The 17,087-nt window shown below is 41.7% G+C and overlaps 1 protein-coding gene across 1 annotated transcript in view; it reads right to left on the bottom strand.

Annotated features, from left to right (window-relative positions):
- NEK10 (NIMA related kinase 10) overlaps positions 1-17,087 on the bottom strand; it is a 311,866-nt gene that overhangs the window by 104,980 nt on the left and 189,799 nt on the right. Inside the window, exons 28-30 of the mRNA XM_029243936.1 lie at positions 11,647-11,818; positions 11,478-11,552; positions 9,931-9,985 (exon numbers count right to left, since the gene is read on the bottom strand). Of these exons, the coding sequence (XP_029099769.1) occupies positions 9,931-9,985; positions 11,478-11,552; positions 11,647-11,818 (302 nt within the window). The remainder of the gene's footprint in view (positions 1-9,930; positions 9,986-11,477; positions 11,553-11,646; positions 11,819-17,087) is intronic.

Consider the following 17,087-nt stretch of genomic DNA (forward strand, 5'->3'; position numbering starts at 1 on the left):
ACACTGAATCTTAAGAGAGGTGACACAGAGACAAAGCAAACAAGCTGGGAGCTCATTCAGGCCCACATTAGAGCCTTGACAAGTCTTCCAGGAGTGCCTCTTCCACAGACTTCAGGGGCTGACCTGGCTCCTATCCTTTCATAGGTTGATTCTACAAGTTCCCTAATTATGTGAGTCCTTGAAAGCCTTCTAATGAACCCCGCTGTGGCATAAGTCAGCCTGAGTCAGGTTTCTTCCTGTATCCACAAAGCCTGACTGGTAAAGCACACCCACTTACACATGGCCTGGCCTGCACTGCTGCCATAGACCCAGAGCTGCTGGCAGCCCTCTGCCTGTCCCTGCTCAGTCCCCTGCCATCTCAATGCTGGCTCTTCCCAGTTGATCACACTCCTAAGACTAGACCATCCTCTCAGCAGTGAGCTGGAACATCATCTAATAAACAGAAACTGAGGCAGGAGGTAGATGGGCTCCAGGCTAGACATTTACAACCGGCCTCCTATTCACATTTCCTGGTGCAAAAAAAGATGGGCTCCAGGCCAGACATTCACTACCAGCCTCCTGTTTACATTTCCTGAGGCAAGAGACAAATGGGCTCTGGGCTACATATTTATGACCAGCCTCCTGTCTACATTTTGAGGCCTACACTTCAATATAAGAAATAACAGGACGAGGGGAAGATGGCGGAAGAGTAAGATGTGGAGATCACCTTCCTCCCAACAGATACACCAGAAATACATCTACACGTGGAACAACTCCTACAGAACACCTACTGAACACTGGCAGAAGACCTCAGACCTCCCAAAAGGCAAGAAAGTCCCCATGTACCTGGGTAGGGCAAAAGAAAAAAGAATAAACAGAGACAAAAGGATAAGAATGGGACCTGCACCAGTGGGAGGGAGCTGTGAAGGAGGAAAGGTTTCCACACATGAGGAAGCCCCGTCTCGGGCGGAGACTGCGGGTGGCGGAGGGGGAAAGGTTCAGAGCCGCAGAGGAGAGCACAGCAACAGGGGTGCGGGGTGCAAAGCGGGGAGATTCCTGCACAGGGGATCAGGGCCGACCAGCACTCACCAGCCTGAGAGGCTTGTCTGCTCCCCTGCTGGAGCGGGCAGGACTGGGAGCTGAGGCTCTGACTTCGGTCAGATGCCGGGAGAGGACTGGGATGGCGGCGTGAACACAGAGTGCAGGGAGTTAGTGCACCATGGCTAGCCGGGAGGGAGTCCGGGGAAAAGTCTGGACCTGCTGAAGAGGCAAGAGACTTTTTCTTCCCTCTTTATTTCCTGGTGCACGAGGAGAGGGGATTAAGAGTGCTGCTTAAAGGAGCTCCAGAGATGCCGTGAACCGCGGACCCCAGAGACGTGCATGAGACGCTAAGGCTGCTGCTGCCGGCACCAAGAAGCCTGTGTGCAAGAACAGGTCACTATCCACACCCCCCTTCCGGGGAGGCTGTGCAGCCTGCCACTGCCAGGGTCCCGTGATCCCGGGACAACTTCCCGGGGAGAACGCACAGTGCACCTCAGGCTGGTGCAACGTCACGCCGGCCTCTGCTGCCACAGGATCGACCCGCACTCTGTACCCCTCCCTCCCCCCGGCCTGAGTGAGCCAGAGTCCCTAAAGCAGCTGCTCCTTTAACCCCGTGCTGTCTGAGTGAAGAACCCACGCCCTCCAGCGACCTACATGCAGAGGCGGGGCCCAATCCAGAGCTGAGCCCAGAGAGCTGTGAGAACAAAGAGGAAGGGAAATCTCTCCCAGCAACCTCAGAAGCAGCAGATTAAGGCTCCACAATCAACTTGATGTACCCTGCATCTGTGGAATACCTGAATAGACAACAAATCATCCCAAATTGAGGAGGTGGAATTTGGGAGCAAGATATTTAATTTTTCCCCTTTTCCTCTTTTTGTGAGTGTGTATGTGTATGATCCTGTGTGAGATTTTGTCTGTATAGCTTTGCTTCCACCATTTGTCTGGGCTTGTATCCGTCTGTTTTCTATTTTTTTTCTTAATAATTATTTTTTATTTTAATAACTTTATTTTATTTTATCTTACTTTATTTTATTTTATTTTATCTTCTTTCTTTCTTCCCTTCCTTCCTTCCTTACTCCCTCCCTCGCTCCATTGTTTCCTTCTTTCTTTCTTTTCTTTCATTCTTTTTCTTTCTTTCTTTCTTTCTTTCTTTCTACCTACTTTTTCTCCCTTTTATTCTGAGCCGTGTGGATGAAAGGCTCTTGGTGCTGCAGCCAGGAGTCGGTGCTGTGCCTCTGAGGTGGGAGAGCCAACTTCAGGACACTGGTCCACAAGAGATCTCCCAGCTCGACATAATATCAAATGGCAAAAATCTCCCAGAGACCTCCAACTTAACACCAGCACCCAGCTTCACTCAACGACCAGCAAGCTACAGTGCTGGACACCCTATGCCAAACAACTAGCAAGACAGGAACACAACCCCACCCATTAGCAGAGAGGCTGCCCAAAATCATAATAAGTCCACAGACACCCCAAAACACACCACTGGACGTGGACCTGCTCACCAGAAAGAGAAGATCCAGCCTCATCCACCAGAACACAGGCACTAGTCCCCTCCACCAGGAAGCCTACACAACCCACTGAACCAACTTCAGCCACTGGGGAGAGACACCAAAAACAACGGGAACTACGAACCTGCAGGCTGCAAAAAGGAGACCCCAAACACAGTAAGATAAGCAAAATGAGAAGACAGAAAAACACACAGCAGATGAAGGAGCAAGATAAAAACCCACCAGACCTAACAAATGAAGAGGAAATAGGCAGCCTACCTGAAAAAGAATTCAGAATAATGATAGTAAAGATATCCAAAATCTTGGAAATAGGGTTTCCCTCGTGGTGCAGTGGTTGAGAGTCCACCTGCCGATGTGGTGGACGCGGGTTTGTGCCCCAGTCTGGGAGGATCCCACGTGCCACAGAATGACTGGGCCCGTGAGCCATGGCTGCTGGGCCTGCACATCCGGAGCCTGTGCTCCACAACAGGAGAGGCCACGGTGGTGAGAGGCCCGCGTACCACAAAAAAAAAAAAAAAAATCTTGGAAATAGAATAGAGAAAATGCAAGAAACATTTAACAAGGACCTAGAAGAACTAAAGATGAAACAAGCAATGATGAACAGCACAATAAATGAAATGAAAAATACTCTACATGGGATCAATAGCAGAATAACTGAGGCAGAAGAATGGATAAGTGACCTGGAAGATAAAATAGTGGAAATAACTACTGCAGAGCAGAATAAAGAAAAAAGAATTAAAAGAACTGAGGACAGTCTCACAGACATCTGGGACAACATTAAACGCACCAACATTCGTATTATAGGGGTTCCAGAAAAAGAAGAGAAAAAGAAAGGGACTGAGAAAATATTTGAAGAGATTGTAGTTGAAAATTTCCCTAATATGGGAAAGGAAATAGTTAATCAAGTCCAGGAAGCACAGAGAGTCCCATACAGGATAAATCCAAGGAGAAACATGCCAAGACACATATTAATCAAACTGTCAAAAATTAAATACAAAGAAAACATATTGAAAGCAGCAAGGGAAAAACAACAAATAACACACAAGGGAATCCCCATAAGGTTAACAGCTGATCTTTCAGCAGAAACTCTGAAAGCCAGAAGGGACTGGCAGGACATACTTAAGGTGATGAAGGAGAAAGATCTGCAACCAAGATTACTCTACCCAACAAGGATCTCATTCAGATTTGATGGAGAAATTAAAATCTTTACAGATAAGCAAAAGTTGAGAGAGTTCAGCACCACCAAACCAGCTTTACAACAAATGCTAAAGGAACTTCTCTAGGCAAGAAACACAACAGAAGGAAAAGACCTACAATAACGAACCCAAAACAATTAAGAAAATGGGAATAGGAACATACATACTGATAATTACCTTAAATGTAAATGGACTAAATGCTCCCACCAAAAGACACAGATTGGCTGAATGGATACAAAAACAAGACCCATATATATGCTGTCTACAAGAGACCCCCTTCAGACCTAGAGACACATACAGACTAAAAGGGGATGGAAAAAGATATTCCATGCAAATGGAAACCAAAAGAAAGCTGGAGTAGCAAGTCTCATATCAGATAGACTTTAAAATAGACTTTAAAATAAAGACTATTAGAAGAGACAAAGAAGGACACTACATAATGGTCAAGGGATCAATCCAAGAAGAAGATATAACAATTGTAAATATTTATGCACGCAACCTAGGAGCACCTCAATACATAAGGCAAATACTAACAGCCATAAAAGGGGAAATAGACAGTAACACATTCATAGTAGGGGACTTTAACACCCCACTTTCACCAATGGACAGATCATCCAAAATGAAAATAAATAAGAAAACACAAGCTTTAAATGATACATTAAACAAGATGGACTTAATTGATATTTATAGGAAATTCCATCCAAGAACAACAGAATACACATTTTTCTCTAGTGCTCATAGAACATTCTCCAGGATAGACCATATCTTGGGTCACAAATCAAGCCTTGGTAAATTTAAGAAAATTGAAATTCTATCAAGTATCTTTTCCGACCACAACACTATGAGACTAGATATCAATTACAGGAAAAGATCTGTAAAAAATGCAAACATATGGAGGCTAAACAATACAGTCCTTAATAACAAAGTGATCACTGAAGAAATCAAAGAGGAAATCAAAAACTACCTAGAAACAAATGACAATGGAGACACGACGACCCAAAACCTATGGGATGCAGCAAAAGCAGTTCTAAGAGGGAAGTATATAGCAATAAAATCCTACCTTAAGAAACAGGAAACAGCTCGAATAAACAACCTAACCTTGCTCCAAAAGCAATTAGAGAAAGAAGAACAAAAAAACCCCAAAGTTAGCGGAAGGAAAGAAATCATAAAAATCAGATCAGGGCTTCCCTGGTGGTGCAGTGGTTAAGAGTCCACCTGCGCATGCGGGGGACATGGGTTCATGCCCTGGTCCGGGAAGATCCCGCATGCTGTGGAGTGGCTAGGCCCGTGAGCCATGGCCACTGAGCCTGTGTGTCCGGAGCCTGTGCTCCACAATGGGAGACGGCACAACAGTGAGAAGCTTGCGTACCAAAAAAAAAAAAAAAAATCAGATCAGAAAAAAAAAAAAAATGAAGGAAACGATAGCAAAGATAAATAAAACTAAAAGCTGGTTCTTTGAGAAGATAAACACAATTGATAAACCATTAGCCAGTCTCATCAAGAAAAAAAGGGAGAAGACTCAAATCAATAGAATTAGAAATGAAAAAGGAGAAGTAACAACTGACACTGCACAAATACAAAAGATCATGAGAGATTACTACAAGCAACTCTACGCCAATAAAATGGACAACCTGGAAGAAATGGACAAATTCTTAGAAATGCACAACCTGCCAAGACTGAATCAGGAAGAAATAGAAAATATGAACAGACCAATCACAAGCACTGAAATTGAAACTGTGATTAAAAATCTTCCAACAAACAAAAGCCCAGGACCAGATGGCTTCACAGGCGAATTCTATCAAACATTTAGAGAAGAGCTAATACCTATCCTTCTCAAACTCTTCCAAAATATAGCAGAGGGAGGAACACTCCCAAACTCATTCTACAAGGCCACCATCACCCTGATACCAAAACCAGACAAGGATGTCACAAAAAAAGAAAACTACAGGCCAATATCACTGATGAACATAGATGCAAAAATGCTCAACAAAATACTAGCAAACAGAATCCAACAGCAGATTAAACGGATCATACACCATGATCAACTGGGGTTTACTGCAGGAATGCAAGGATCCTTCAATATTCACAAATCAATCAACATGATACACCATGTTAACAAATTGAAGGAGAAAAACCATATGATCATTTCAATAGATGCAGAGAAAGCTTTTGACAAAATTCAACACCCATTTATGATAAAACCCCTTCAGAAAGTAGGCATAGAAGGAACTTTCCTCAACATAATATAGGCCATATATGAGAAACCCACAGCCAACATCGTCTTCAAAGGTGAAAAACTGAAAGCATTTCCACTAAGATCAGGAACAAGACAAGGTTGCCCACTCTCACCACTCTTATTCAACATAGTTTTGGAAGTTTTAGCCACAGCAATCAGAGAAGAAAAGGAAATAAAAGGAATCCAAATTGGAAAAGAAGAAGTAAAGCTGTCACTATTTGCAGATGACATGATACTATACATAGAGAATCCAAAAGATGCTACCAGAAAACTACTAGAACTAAACAATGAATTTGGTAAAGTAGCAGGATACAAAATTAATGCACAGAAATCTCTGGCATTCCTTTACACTAATGATAAAAAATATGAAAATTAAATCAAGAAAACACTCCCATTTACCATTGCAACAAAAAGAATAAAATATCTAGGAATAAACCTACCTAAGGAGACAAAAGACCTGTACACAGAATATTATAAGACACTGATGAAAGTAATTAAAGATGATACAAATAGATGGAGAGATATACCATGTTCTTGGATTGGAAGAATGAACATAGTGAAAATGACTATACTACCCAAAGCAATCTACAGATTCAATGCAATCCCTATCAAACTACCACTGGCATGTTTCAGAGAACTAGAACAAAAAATTTCACAATTTGTATGGAAACACAAAAGACCCCGAGTAGCCAAAGCAATCTCGAGAACGAAAAATGGAGATGGAGGAATCTGGTTCCCTGGCTTCAAACTATACTACAAAGCTACAGTAATGAAGACAGTATGGTACTGGCACAAAAACAGAAATATAGATCAATGGAACAGGATAGAAAGCCCAGAGATAAACCCATGCACGTATGATCACCTTACCTTTGGTAAAGGAGGGAGTATGTACAGTGGAGATAGGACAGCCTCTTCAATAAGTGGTGCTGGGAAAACTGGACAGGTACGTGTAAAAGTATGAGATTAGATCACTCCCTAACACCATACACAAAAATAAGCTCAAAATGGATTAAAGACCTAAATGTAAGGCCAGAAACTATCAAACTCTTAGAGGAAAGCATAGGCAGGACACTCCATGACATAAATCACAGCAAGGTCCTTTTTGACCCACCTCCTAGAGAAATGGAAATAAAAACAAAAATAAACAAATGGGACCTAATGAAACTTCAAAGCTTTTGCACAGCAAAGGAAACCATAAACAAGACCAAAAGACGACCCTCAGAATGGGAGAAAATATTTGCAAATGAAGCAACTGACAAAGGATTAATCTCTAAAATTTATAAGCAGCTCATGCAGCTCAATAACAAGTAAACAAACAACCCAATCCGAAAATGGGCAGAAGACCAAAATAGACATTTCTCCAAAGAAGATATACAGACTGCCAACAAACACATGAAAGAATGCGCAACATCATTAATCATTAGAGAAGTGCAAATCAAAACTACAATGAGATATCATCTCACAACAGTCAGAATGGCCATCATCAAAAAATCTACAAATAATAAATGCTGGAGAGGGTGTGGAGAAAAGGGAACGCTCTTACACTGCCGGTAGGAATGTGAATTGGTACAGCCACTATGGAGAACAGTATGGAGGTTTCTTAAAGAACTACAAATAGAACTACTATATGACCCAGGAATACCACTGCTGGACATATACCCTGAGAAAACCATAATTCAAAAAGAGTCATGTACCAAAATGTTCATTGCAGCTCTATTTACAATAGCCCAGAGATGGAAACAACCTAAGTGTCTATCATCGGATGAATGGATAAAGAAGATGTGGCACGTATATACAATGGATTATTACTCAGCCATAAAACAAAATGAAATTGAGCTATTTGTAATGAGGTGGATGGACCTGGAGTCTGTCATACAGAGTGAAGTAAGTGAGAAAGAGAGAGACAGGTAACATATGCTAACACATATATATGAAATTTAAGAAAAAAAAATTTCATGAAGAACCTAGGGGTAAGACGGGAATAAAGACACAGACCTACTAGAGAATGGACTTGAGGGTTTGGGGAGCTGGAAGGGTAAGCTGTGATGATGCGTTAGAGTGGCATGGACATATATACACTACCAAGATAGCTAGTGGGAGGCAGCTGCATAGCACAGGGATATCAGCTCGGTGCTTTTTGACCACCTGGAGGGGTGGGATAGGGAGGGAGATGCAGGAGGGAGGAGATCTGGGAACATATGTATATGTATAACTGATTCACTTTGTTATAAAGCAGAAACTAACACACCATTGTAAAGCAGTTATACTCCAATAAAGGTAAAAAAAAAAAACGGAACAACAATAGGAATAGGGTAAATAACTAGACATTGGACACTTTTATGGCAGGAAGAAAGAGGGGCTAAACCCTGTTAGAAGATCAAGAAGTCACACATTTCCCATCCTTGGAAGAAGGAAAGCACTACAGGTATGCAGGAAGGCTCCATGGGGTCAAAAATGCAGGGGAGGCCAGACCATAATGTCTTGCTGTTTTCCCTCCCAGACACCCTTGCGATGAAATCCATCTTGACTGAGGTGTGTGTGCATACGGAGGGGAGGGTCCTGAGACAAATTAGCCATGGGGTCAAAGCAGGTCGATTGGCCAAGAAGACAAAGGCCCAGAAGACTGCCCCCTTATAAAGGATTTAAACTTCCCAAAGGCAGGACTTCTGCAACTCTCTTGCTGAGTTCACCAGTGTGTCTTTCCGCATCTATTCTGCTTTTCTAGTAAACACTTTACTTTCTTCTATACCAACTGTCTCCTTGTCAGATTCCTCCTTACAAGGCAGACAAGGACTGGGGATTTAGACTCTAGCTGCTGTCCCTGTGGTCTAGCGGTTAAGATTCCTGGTTTCCACCCAGGTGACCAGGGTTTGATTCCCAGTCAGGAAACTAAGGTCTTGCTTCCAGCCGCTGCTCACTGCAAGCTACCGCTCACTGCTTTGTGTGTCCAAAATCAAAAACACCAAGTATAATCTTCCCTAATATCCCTCTCCTCTGCCTCTCTAGCTTAATTTTATCTTTGCCTCTCTTTCTTCAGACACAGTTGATGGCTATCCCTTCAGGCCTGCTCTCTAGCTCCAAGCTGCTCTGAGACTGGGAACCATCTTCAATCTCTCCTCTCCATCAGCTGCTTCTCCTCAGTCCACACACCCCACAGTCATCCTGATCCTAGAAGGCCCTTTTCCATCAAACATTCCCTACCAGCTCACTGTCAGCCCACTCCTTTCTTCAATTGCTCTCCATCTCTGCCTCTGTAACTTCTAAAACCACCATGATCAGGCTTCCCACCACCAGCCTCACCCAAGGCCACTGAACAGCTCTTATGAAGGTTACCAGGGACTTGCAAAAGGCCAAATCAAAGAGTTTCATTTTAGTTCTTAGCCCAAGAGACAACTATTGCAGAAACTGCTAGTCATTCCAAAATAACAATTCCTTCTTTTAAAACAGAATCCTCCAAACATATTCATTCTCCCTTGCAGCTAGATGTGGCCACTGATCTGTGAGCAGGAGGGAAGAACACAACGTCTGGGTTATATCCATAAAATGAAGGGCATGTCTCTACTTCCCATCCCACTTCCTGCTGGCTGGATGTGGGTGTGATGTGATCCACATTTGCCACGTTTGCAATGAGCATAAGACCTATACCCCAGGGGTGTAGAAAAACAAGGTATAAGGAGCCACAGCTCCAGATGATTTCATGAAGCCCTACCTCCCTGGGTCACCCTTGAGCTCAGAGAGACTAACTGAGTGGCTGAGGATCACAAAGCCAGACTAAAACCCAGGCCCAAGCTTAGTGCTCTTCCCAGTACACTCCTTGGTAAAGTACAATCAGTTCTGGGAGGGTGGGCTCCAATAGCCTCTGGTACCACATGCCCACATAACTTCTGTTATCAGGCATCAATTTAGCCACCAAAAGCTCAGCTCTGCAGAGTCTAAAAATATTTCTAGGAGCTCAATGTCTACATACCTTTTTTGGGATTGTCTTTCTCCTCCTGAAGCACTAAAACTTCTCTTTAAAGTGACTGAAACAAGAAAATAAAAATAACTTAACATTTTCCTGTGGCAGATCTTTTACTTATTCACTCATTTGTTTGTTTAAAAAATATCTAACCAATTGTACCTACTGTAAAGACTGTCTTCATTTATTATAGCATCAGCAAAATATAATATTGCATATTACTATTTACTTGACAGGTTTGTTTAAAGGTCTTTTCTCAAAGAAAAGGTGCTAAACAAAGAAACTCCATTGTTAGTAGCTAAAAAGTTCATAAAATATCTGTGTCATAATCATCCTAAATCCTTTACCAAGAAAGCTAGAAGTAACCACATGCAAGTGTAAGGGTCCAACTTTCCTTTATCACTTCCCCACTGACCCTCCCCACCCTTGTTACTGGGGATACATAATATCCCATCATCTAAAAATTCATCTCAAACAGTTAGTAATTAATTGCTTCTAGAATTTCCTACATATGTTTAAATGCACAAATATTTTTACTGCATAATATTCATGTTTTCCCAATCGCAAATCAAGACATTTTATTTATCAGGCAGGAATTTATAGGGAAAACAGAACAGAGTGTTGGAATTTGGGGTTGCCCCAGAAAATCTGGAACATCTATTCTCCATTTTTATGGACGAATTAATTTTCAAAAGGGACAAAGAATGAAGCAAAATCCTTAGAGTTCTACTCTGATACTTAGGGACATTATTTTAAACCATTTTTTATGAAATTTTCACAGTATAGTCATTGATGAGAGGGGATTATTTAGACTTAATTTATTTCAGAGTATTTCTACCTATCTTATTTAATATTCCATCAATTTACTCTTTTTAAAGAGTTATTCTTTTCTCTCCATTTTCTATTTTAACTGATCTTTTATTTCAGTTTCAGATTTGTTCAAGGAATTGAATCCTATCTTTCTGTGAGGAAGATTCTTTAAATTTTATCTAAATATATCTTTACTTTCTCATACCCCAGTCTGATTTTTTTTTACTGTTTCAAATTAAGAGTAAAGATGAACATATTTACTGAATTTACATAGCTTCTTTTTATAATTCTAAACAATTAAAACATTTATTTTACTTTAGTGTTTTAAGGAAAATATATCCCTTTATATTAATGTAAATAAAATTGTACAAAACTTAGTCTACACCAAGACTAATTTCTTTTCCAGGTTTCTGACCTCTAATCAACAGACTCATGAAAGGTCACTTCCATTACTCCTGTGGTTATTTAGTCTGTCTCCAAATGAGTTATCTCCACTCCCCAGTTAGAACCTGCATTTGCTGGAAGAAATAATGAAACTGTTCATTTGACTGGAGGCAATGGAAAACCACAGTGCCGTTGGCCTTTGGGCTCTGTAAGACTGACAGACACACCTGTCCTAATTAGCATTACACCTGGGAAACAAACTACTCATTTATGTAAGTGTGATGACATCTACTTGACTCCCAAGTATGATTCCCAGACCTCTACCTGCTGAAATCCTACAAACTGGTAAAAAGAAGGCTTACTGAATGTAGATTCCTTCAAAGGGCTTGAACTGGAGCTGCTTGAGTTATCCAAAGTGTCCAATTCTGAATATATATCTGCACATTAATAAAAAAAATAAAGAGCAAATGAACCTTGAAACAGAAAGAAGTCAAGAGTTCATTCTTGTTGTAACCCTTTCACTAGAAATACCTTTCTCAATATTTTCCAAGTTGAAGTTATCATCTGACAAGATTCCAGCACAGGCTCGGTCTTCGTCCTTATCACAGGGGGCCTGGAAGCCCTCAGGTGGCAGGTCTGTGCTTTCTGAAAGCTCACTTTTCAGGCTTCCTGCTCCACTGCTGCTTGCCTTCTCAAAGGATTCCTGAAAGAGAAATTCAGTTGGTAATACCCACTTCTTTCCTTTCTTCTGCAGACTTAAAACTCATTAGAATATATATTAAAATGACTAAAATATTATTACAAATATTTGTGCTGAAGTGGCATCCTTAGTTCCACCTATACATATGCTATAGAATTCATTCAGTCCATAACTACAAAAAGTGGGTCTACAAGCTACCACTGGACAAAAAAGAATGGGTGTGGCAAGATGCTGAGTAACAAAGGTCTGTGCAATCTGACGAAAGAAAATGTAGCACTAAGGAATAGAAATGTAGAATAATTCTGGAGGTAGGTGGCCAAGATGGAGGAGTAGAAACACCTTAAGCTCACCTTCTCCTATGGACACACCAAAACAACAAGTATTTACAGAGCAACTATTGAAGAAAAAGACTGGAATCTAACAGAAAATATCTTCTACAACTAGAGATATAAAGAAGGAACCACAACGAGACAGGTAGGAGGGACAGGGACATGGTAAGTCAAGACCCATACCTCTGGGTGGGTGACCCTCAAACGGGAAGATAATTACAATTGCAGAGGTTCTCACCAAAGAGAAATGGGTCTGAGCCCCACATCAGGCTCCCCATCCCGGGGGTCCTGCACCAGGAAGACGAGACCCCAGAACATTTGTTTTTGAAGGCCAGCTGGGTTTACTTTCAGGAGAGCCAGGAGACAGGAGGACACAGAGACTCCACTGTTATATGACACATACAAAAGTTCACACACTCCAGCACCTAGGGAATAAGAAATTACTTGAAAGGAGCCTGGGTCATACCCCCCTGCTGATCTTGGAGAGTCTTCCAGAGGAGAAGGAGGCACGTGGAGCTCCCCTGGGGACATGGACATTGACGGTGGCCACTTTGGGGAGCTCGTTCTACCATGTGGACACTGTTGTTGCAAGTGCCACTGTGGAGTCCTCCCTCCAGCTTATCAGCACTAGGACTGGCCCCAGCCCTGCCCACCAGCCTGTAGGAGCCAGTGCTGGGAAGCCTCAGATCAAGCAGATAGTCAGGAGAAGTTATAGCTCCACTCATCAGCAGACCAGTTTCCATAAGACCCCCTGAGCCCACAGCTGCCATGGAAAAAGACCCTGTCCACCAGAGGGCCCAGAAACCAGCCCTATACACCAATGCACAAGCACTAGACCAGGGACCCTCAGGTCTTCCAGCTAGCTACCCTGTGATCTGGTCCCACAAACTAGTGGGCAGATACCAGTACCATGACCACTGCAAACTTTCAGCCTGCCTTGTCAGGACCCAGCCAACCCATCAGCAAGCCTACATCAGCCCTAGGACCTCCTGGGCCTGGGCCCTGCCCACCAATAGACCAAAACCGTTCTGATAAATCTTGGGCCCCTAAGCCAGCTACCCTGGAATCCAGTCCCACTCACCAGTGGGCCAGCAACAGCTTTGAGAAACCTCAGAACCCACAGCCAGCTGTGTCAGGAATCAGCCCCAAAGCAGGCCAACACTACACATGGGAACACAGGCTCCACAACACCCACCCCAGGACCCACAGCTCCACCACCAGTGGGCCACCATTAGCTATGTCACCACCAGTGGCTCAGCAGTCAGCTGTGTCATGATCCGGCCCCAACAACCAGCAGCTGACAGGCAACCAACTAGACCAGGGGCCAGCCACACCTACCAGAGCACTCACAGTGGTCAACCTGCCACAAAAGAAGACCCATGCAGCCCACATAGGGGGCAACCCTGGAGCACATAGCTCTGCTGACAGAGGGGGGTGTGCTGCCGGAATGCATAGGATGTTTTCTACAAAAGACTACTTCTCTAAAGTCAGGAAATTTAAGAAACCTACCAAATACATAGAAATAAAAACAGAAAACTAGACAAAATGAGGTGACAGAGGAACATGTTCCCAAAAAAGAAACATGATACAACCCCAGAAGAAGAACTAAGTGAAGTAGAGAGAGGCAATCTACCCAATAAAGAGCTCAAGGTAATGATTCATGATAAAGATGATCAAAGAAGTGAGGAAAAGATTGAATGAACAGAGTGAGAAGTCAGAAGTTTTAACAGAGTTAGAAAATATAAAGAAGAACCAAACAGAGATGAAGAATACAATAACTGACATGAAGAAAACACTAAAAGGAATCAACAGTAGATTGGATGATACAGAGGAACAGATCAGTGAGCTGGAAGACAGAGTAGTGGAAATCACTGAAGCTGGAGAGAAAAAAGAAAAAAAGGAATGAGGATAGGTTAAGAGACATTTGAGACAATGTCAAACATGCTAACATTCACATTATAGGGTATTAGGGGTACCAGAAGAAGAAGAGAGAGAAAGGGGCAGAGAAAATATTTGAAGAACTCCCTGAACCTGGGAAAGGAAATAGGTATCCAGGTTCAGGAAGCACAGAGAGTCCCAAACAGGATCACCCCAAAGAGGACCACAACAAGTCAATTGTAATTAAAATGGCAAAAATTAGAGATAAAGAAAGAATATTAAAAGCAGCAAAAAAAATAGCAAGAAGTTACATACAATGGAACTCTCATAAGACTATCAGTTGGCTTTTCAGCAGAAACTGCAGGCCACAAGGGAGTGGCATGATATAGTTAAAATAATGAAAGGGAAAAACTTACAACCAAGAATATTCTACTTGGCAAGGCTCTCATTCAGATTTGATGGAGATGAAGAGTTTTACAGACAAGCAAAAGCTCAAAGAGTTCAGCACCACCAAACCAGCTTTACAAGAAATGTTAAAGGTACTTCTCCAAGTGAAAAAGGTCCAACTAAAAACAGAAAAATTACGAAAGGAAAAGTCTCACTGGTAAAGGTAAATACACATGTACGAAGATAGTAGGAAGGTTAAAAGACAAAAGCAATAAAAGCATTTAGTCAGCAACAAGTAATTAAGAGGTACACAAAACAAAAACGATGTAAAATATGATGTCAAAACCAGAAATCAAGATGGGAGAGAGCTTAGATTGCAGGATTGTTAAAATGCAATTTGTTATTTATTTTTTCCTTTTTTAAACATCTTTATTGGAGTATAATTGCTTTACAATGGTGTGTTACTTTCTGCTTTACAACAAAATGAATCAGTTATATATATACATATGTTCCCATATCTCTTGCCGCTTGTGTCTCCCTTCCTCCCACCCTCCCTATCCCACCCCTCCAGGAGGTCACAAAGCACCAAGCTGATCTCCCTGTGCTATGCGGCTGCTTCCCACTAGCTATCTACCTTACGTTTGGTAGTGTATATATGTCCATGCCTCTCTCTTGCTTTGTCACAGCTTACCCTTCCCCCTCCCCATATCCTCAAGTCCATTCTCTAGTAGGTCTGTGTCTTTATTCCTGTCTTACCCCTAGGTTCTTCATGACATTTTCCCCTTAAATTCCATATATATGTGTTAGCATACGGTATTTGTGTCTCTCTTTCTGACTTACTTCACTCTGTATGACAGACTCTAGGTCTATCCACCTCATTACAAGTAGCTCAATTTCGTTTTTTTTATGGCTGAGTAATATGCCATTGTATATATGTGCCACATCTTCTTTATCCATTCATTTGATGATGGACACTAAGGTTGGTTCCAACTCCGGGTTATTGTAAATAGATCTGCAATGAACATTTTAGTACATGACTCTGTGAATTATGGTTTTCTCAGGGTATATGCCCAGTAGTGGGATTGCTGGGTCATATGGTAGTTCTATTTGTAGTTGTTTAAGGAACCTCCATACTGTTCTCCACAGTGGCTGTATCAATTTACATTCCCACCAACAGTGCAAGAGCGTTCCCTTTTCTCCACACCCTCTCCAGCATTTATTGTTTCTAGATTTTTTGATGATGGCCATTCTGACTGGTGTGAGATGATATCTCATTGTAGTTTTGATTTGCATTTCTCTAATGATGAGGGATGTTGAGCATTCTTTCTTGTGTTTGTTGGCAGTCTGTATATCTTCTTTGGAGAAATGTCTATTTTGGTCTTCTGCCCATTTTTGGATTGGGTTGTTTGTTTTTTTGTTATTAAGCTGCATGAGCTGCTTATAAATTTTGGACATTAATCCTTTGTCAGTTGCTTCATTTGCAAATATTTTCTCCCATTCTGAGGGTTGTCTTTTGGTCTTGTTTATGGTTTCCTTTGCTGTGCAAAAGCTTTGAAGCTTCATTAGGTCCCATTTGTTTATTTTTGTTTTTATTTCCATTTCTCTAGGAGGTGGGTCAAAAAGGACCTTGCTGTGATTTATGTCATGGAGTGTCCTGCCTATGTTTTCCTCTAAGAGTTTGACAGTTTCTGGCCTTACATTTAGGTCTTTAATCCATCTTGAGCTAATTTTTGTGTATGGTGTTAGGGAGTGATCTAATCTCATACTTTTACATGTAGCTGTCCAGTTTTCCCAGCCCCACTTATTGAAGAGGCTGTCCTTTCTCGACTGTACATTCCTGCCTCCTTTATCAAAGACAAGGTGACTATACGTGGGTGGGTTTATCTCTGGGCTTTCTAACTGTTCCGTTGGTCTATATTTCTGTTTTTGTGCCAGTACCATACTGTCTTGATTACTGTAGCTTTGTAGTATAGTCTGAAGTCAGGGAGCCTGATTCCTCCAGCTCCACTTTTCTTTTGCAAGATGGCTTTGGCTATTCGGGGTCTTTTGTGTTTCCATACAAATTGTGAAATTTTTTGTTCTAGTTCTCTGAAAAATGCCAGTGGGAGTTTGATAGGGATTGCATTGAATCTGTAGATTGCTTTGGGTAGTATAGTCATTTTCACAATGTTCATTCGTCCAATCCAAGAACATGGTATATCTCTCCATCTATTTGTATCATCTTTAATTTCTTTCATCAGTGTCTTATAATTTTCTGCATACAGGTCTTTTGTCTCCTTAGGTAGGTTTATTCCTAGATATTTTATTCTTTTTGTTGCAATGGTAAATGGGAATGTTTTCTTGATTTCACTTTCAGATTTTTCATCATTAGTGTAGAGGAATACCAGAGGTTTCTGTGCATTAATTTTGTATCCTGCTACTTTACCAAATTCATTGATTAGCTCTAGTAGTTTTCTGATAGCATCTTTAGGATTCTCTATGTATAGTATCATGTCATCTGCAAATAGTGACCGTTCTACTTCTTTTTTTTCCGATTTGGATTCCTTTTATTTCCTTTTCTTCTCTGATTGCTATGGCTAAAACTTCCAAAACTATGTTGAATAAGAGTGGTGAGAGTGGGCAACCTTGTCTTTTTCCTGATCTTAGTGGAAATACTTTCATTTTTTCACCATTGGGGA

Source organism: Monodon monoceros, unplaced genomic scaffold (assembly GCF_005190385.1).
Source record: "Monodon monoceros isolate NGI ecotype Baffin Bay Population unplaced genomic scaffold, NGI_Narwhal_1 Super_Scaffold_3, whole genome shotgun sequence".
In the NCBI taxonomy this organism is placed as follows: domain Eukaryota; kingdom Metazoa; phylum Chordata; class Mammalia; order Artiodactyla; family Monodontidae; genus Monodon; species Monodon monoceros.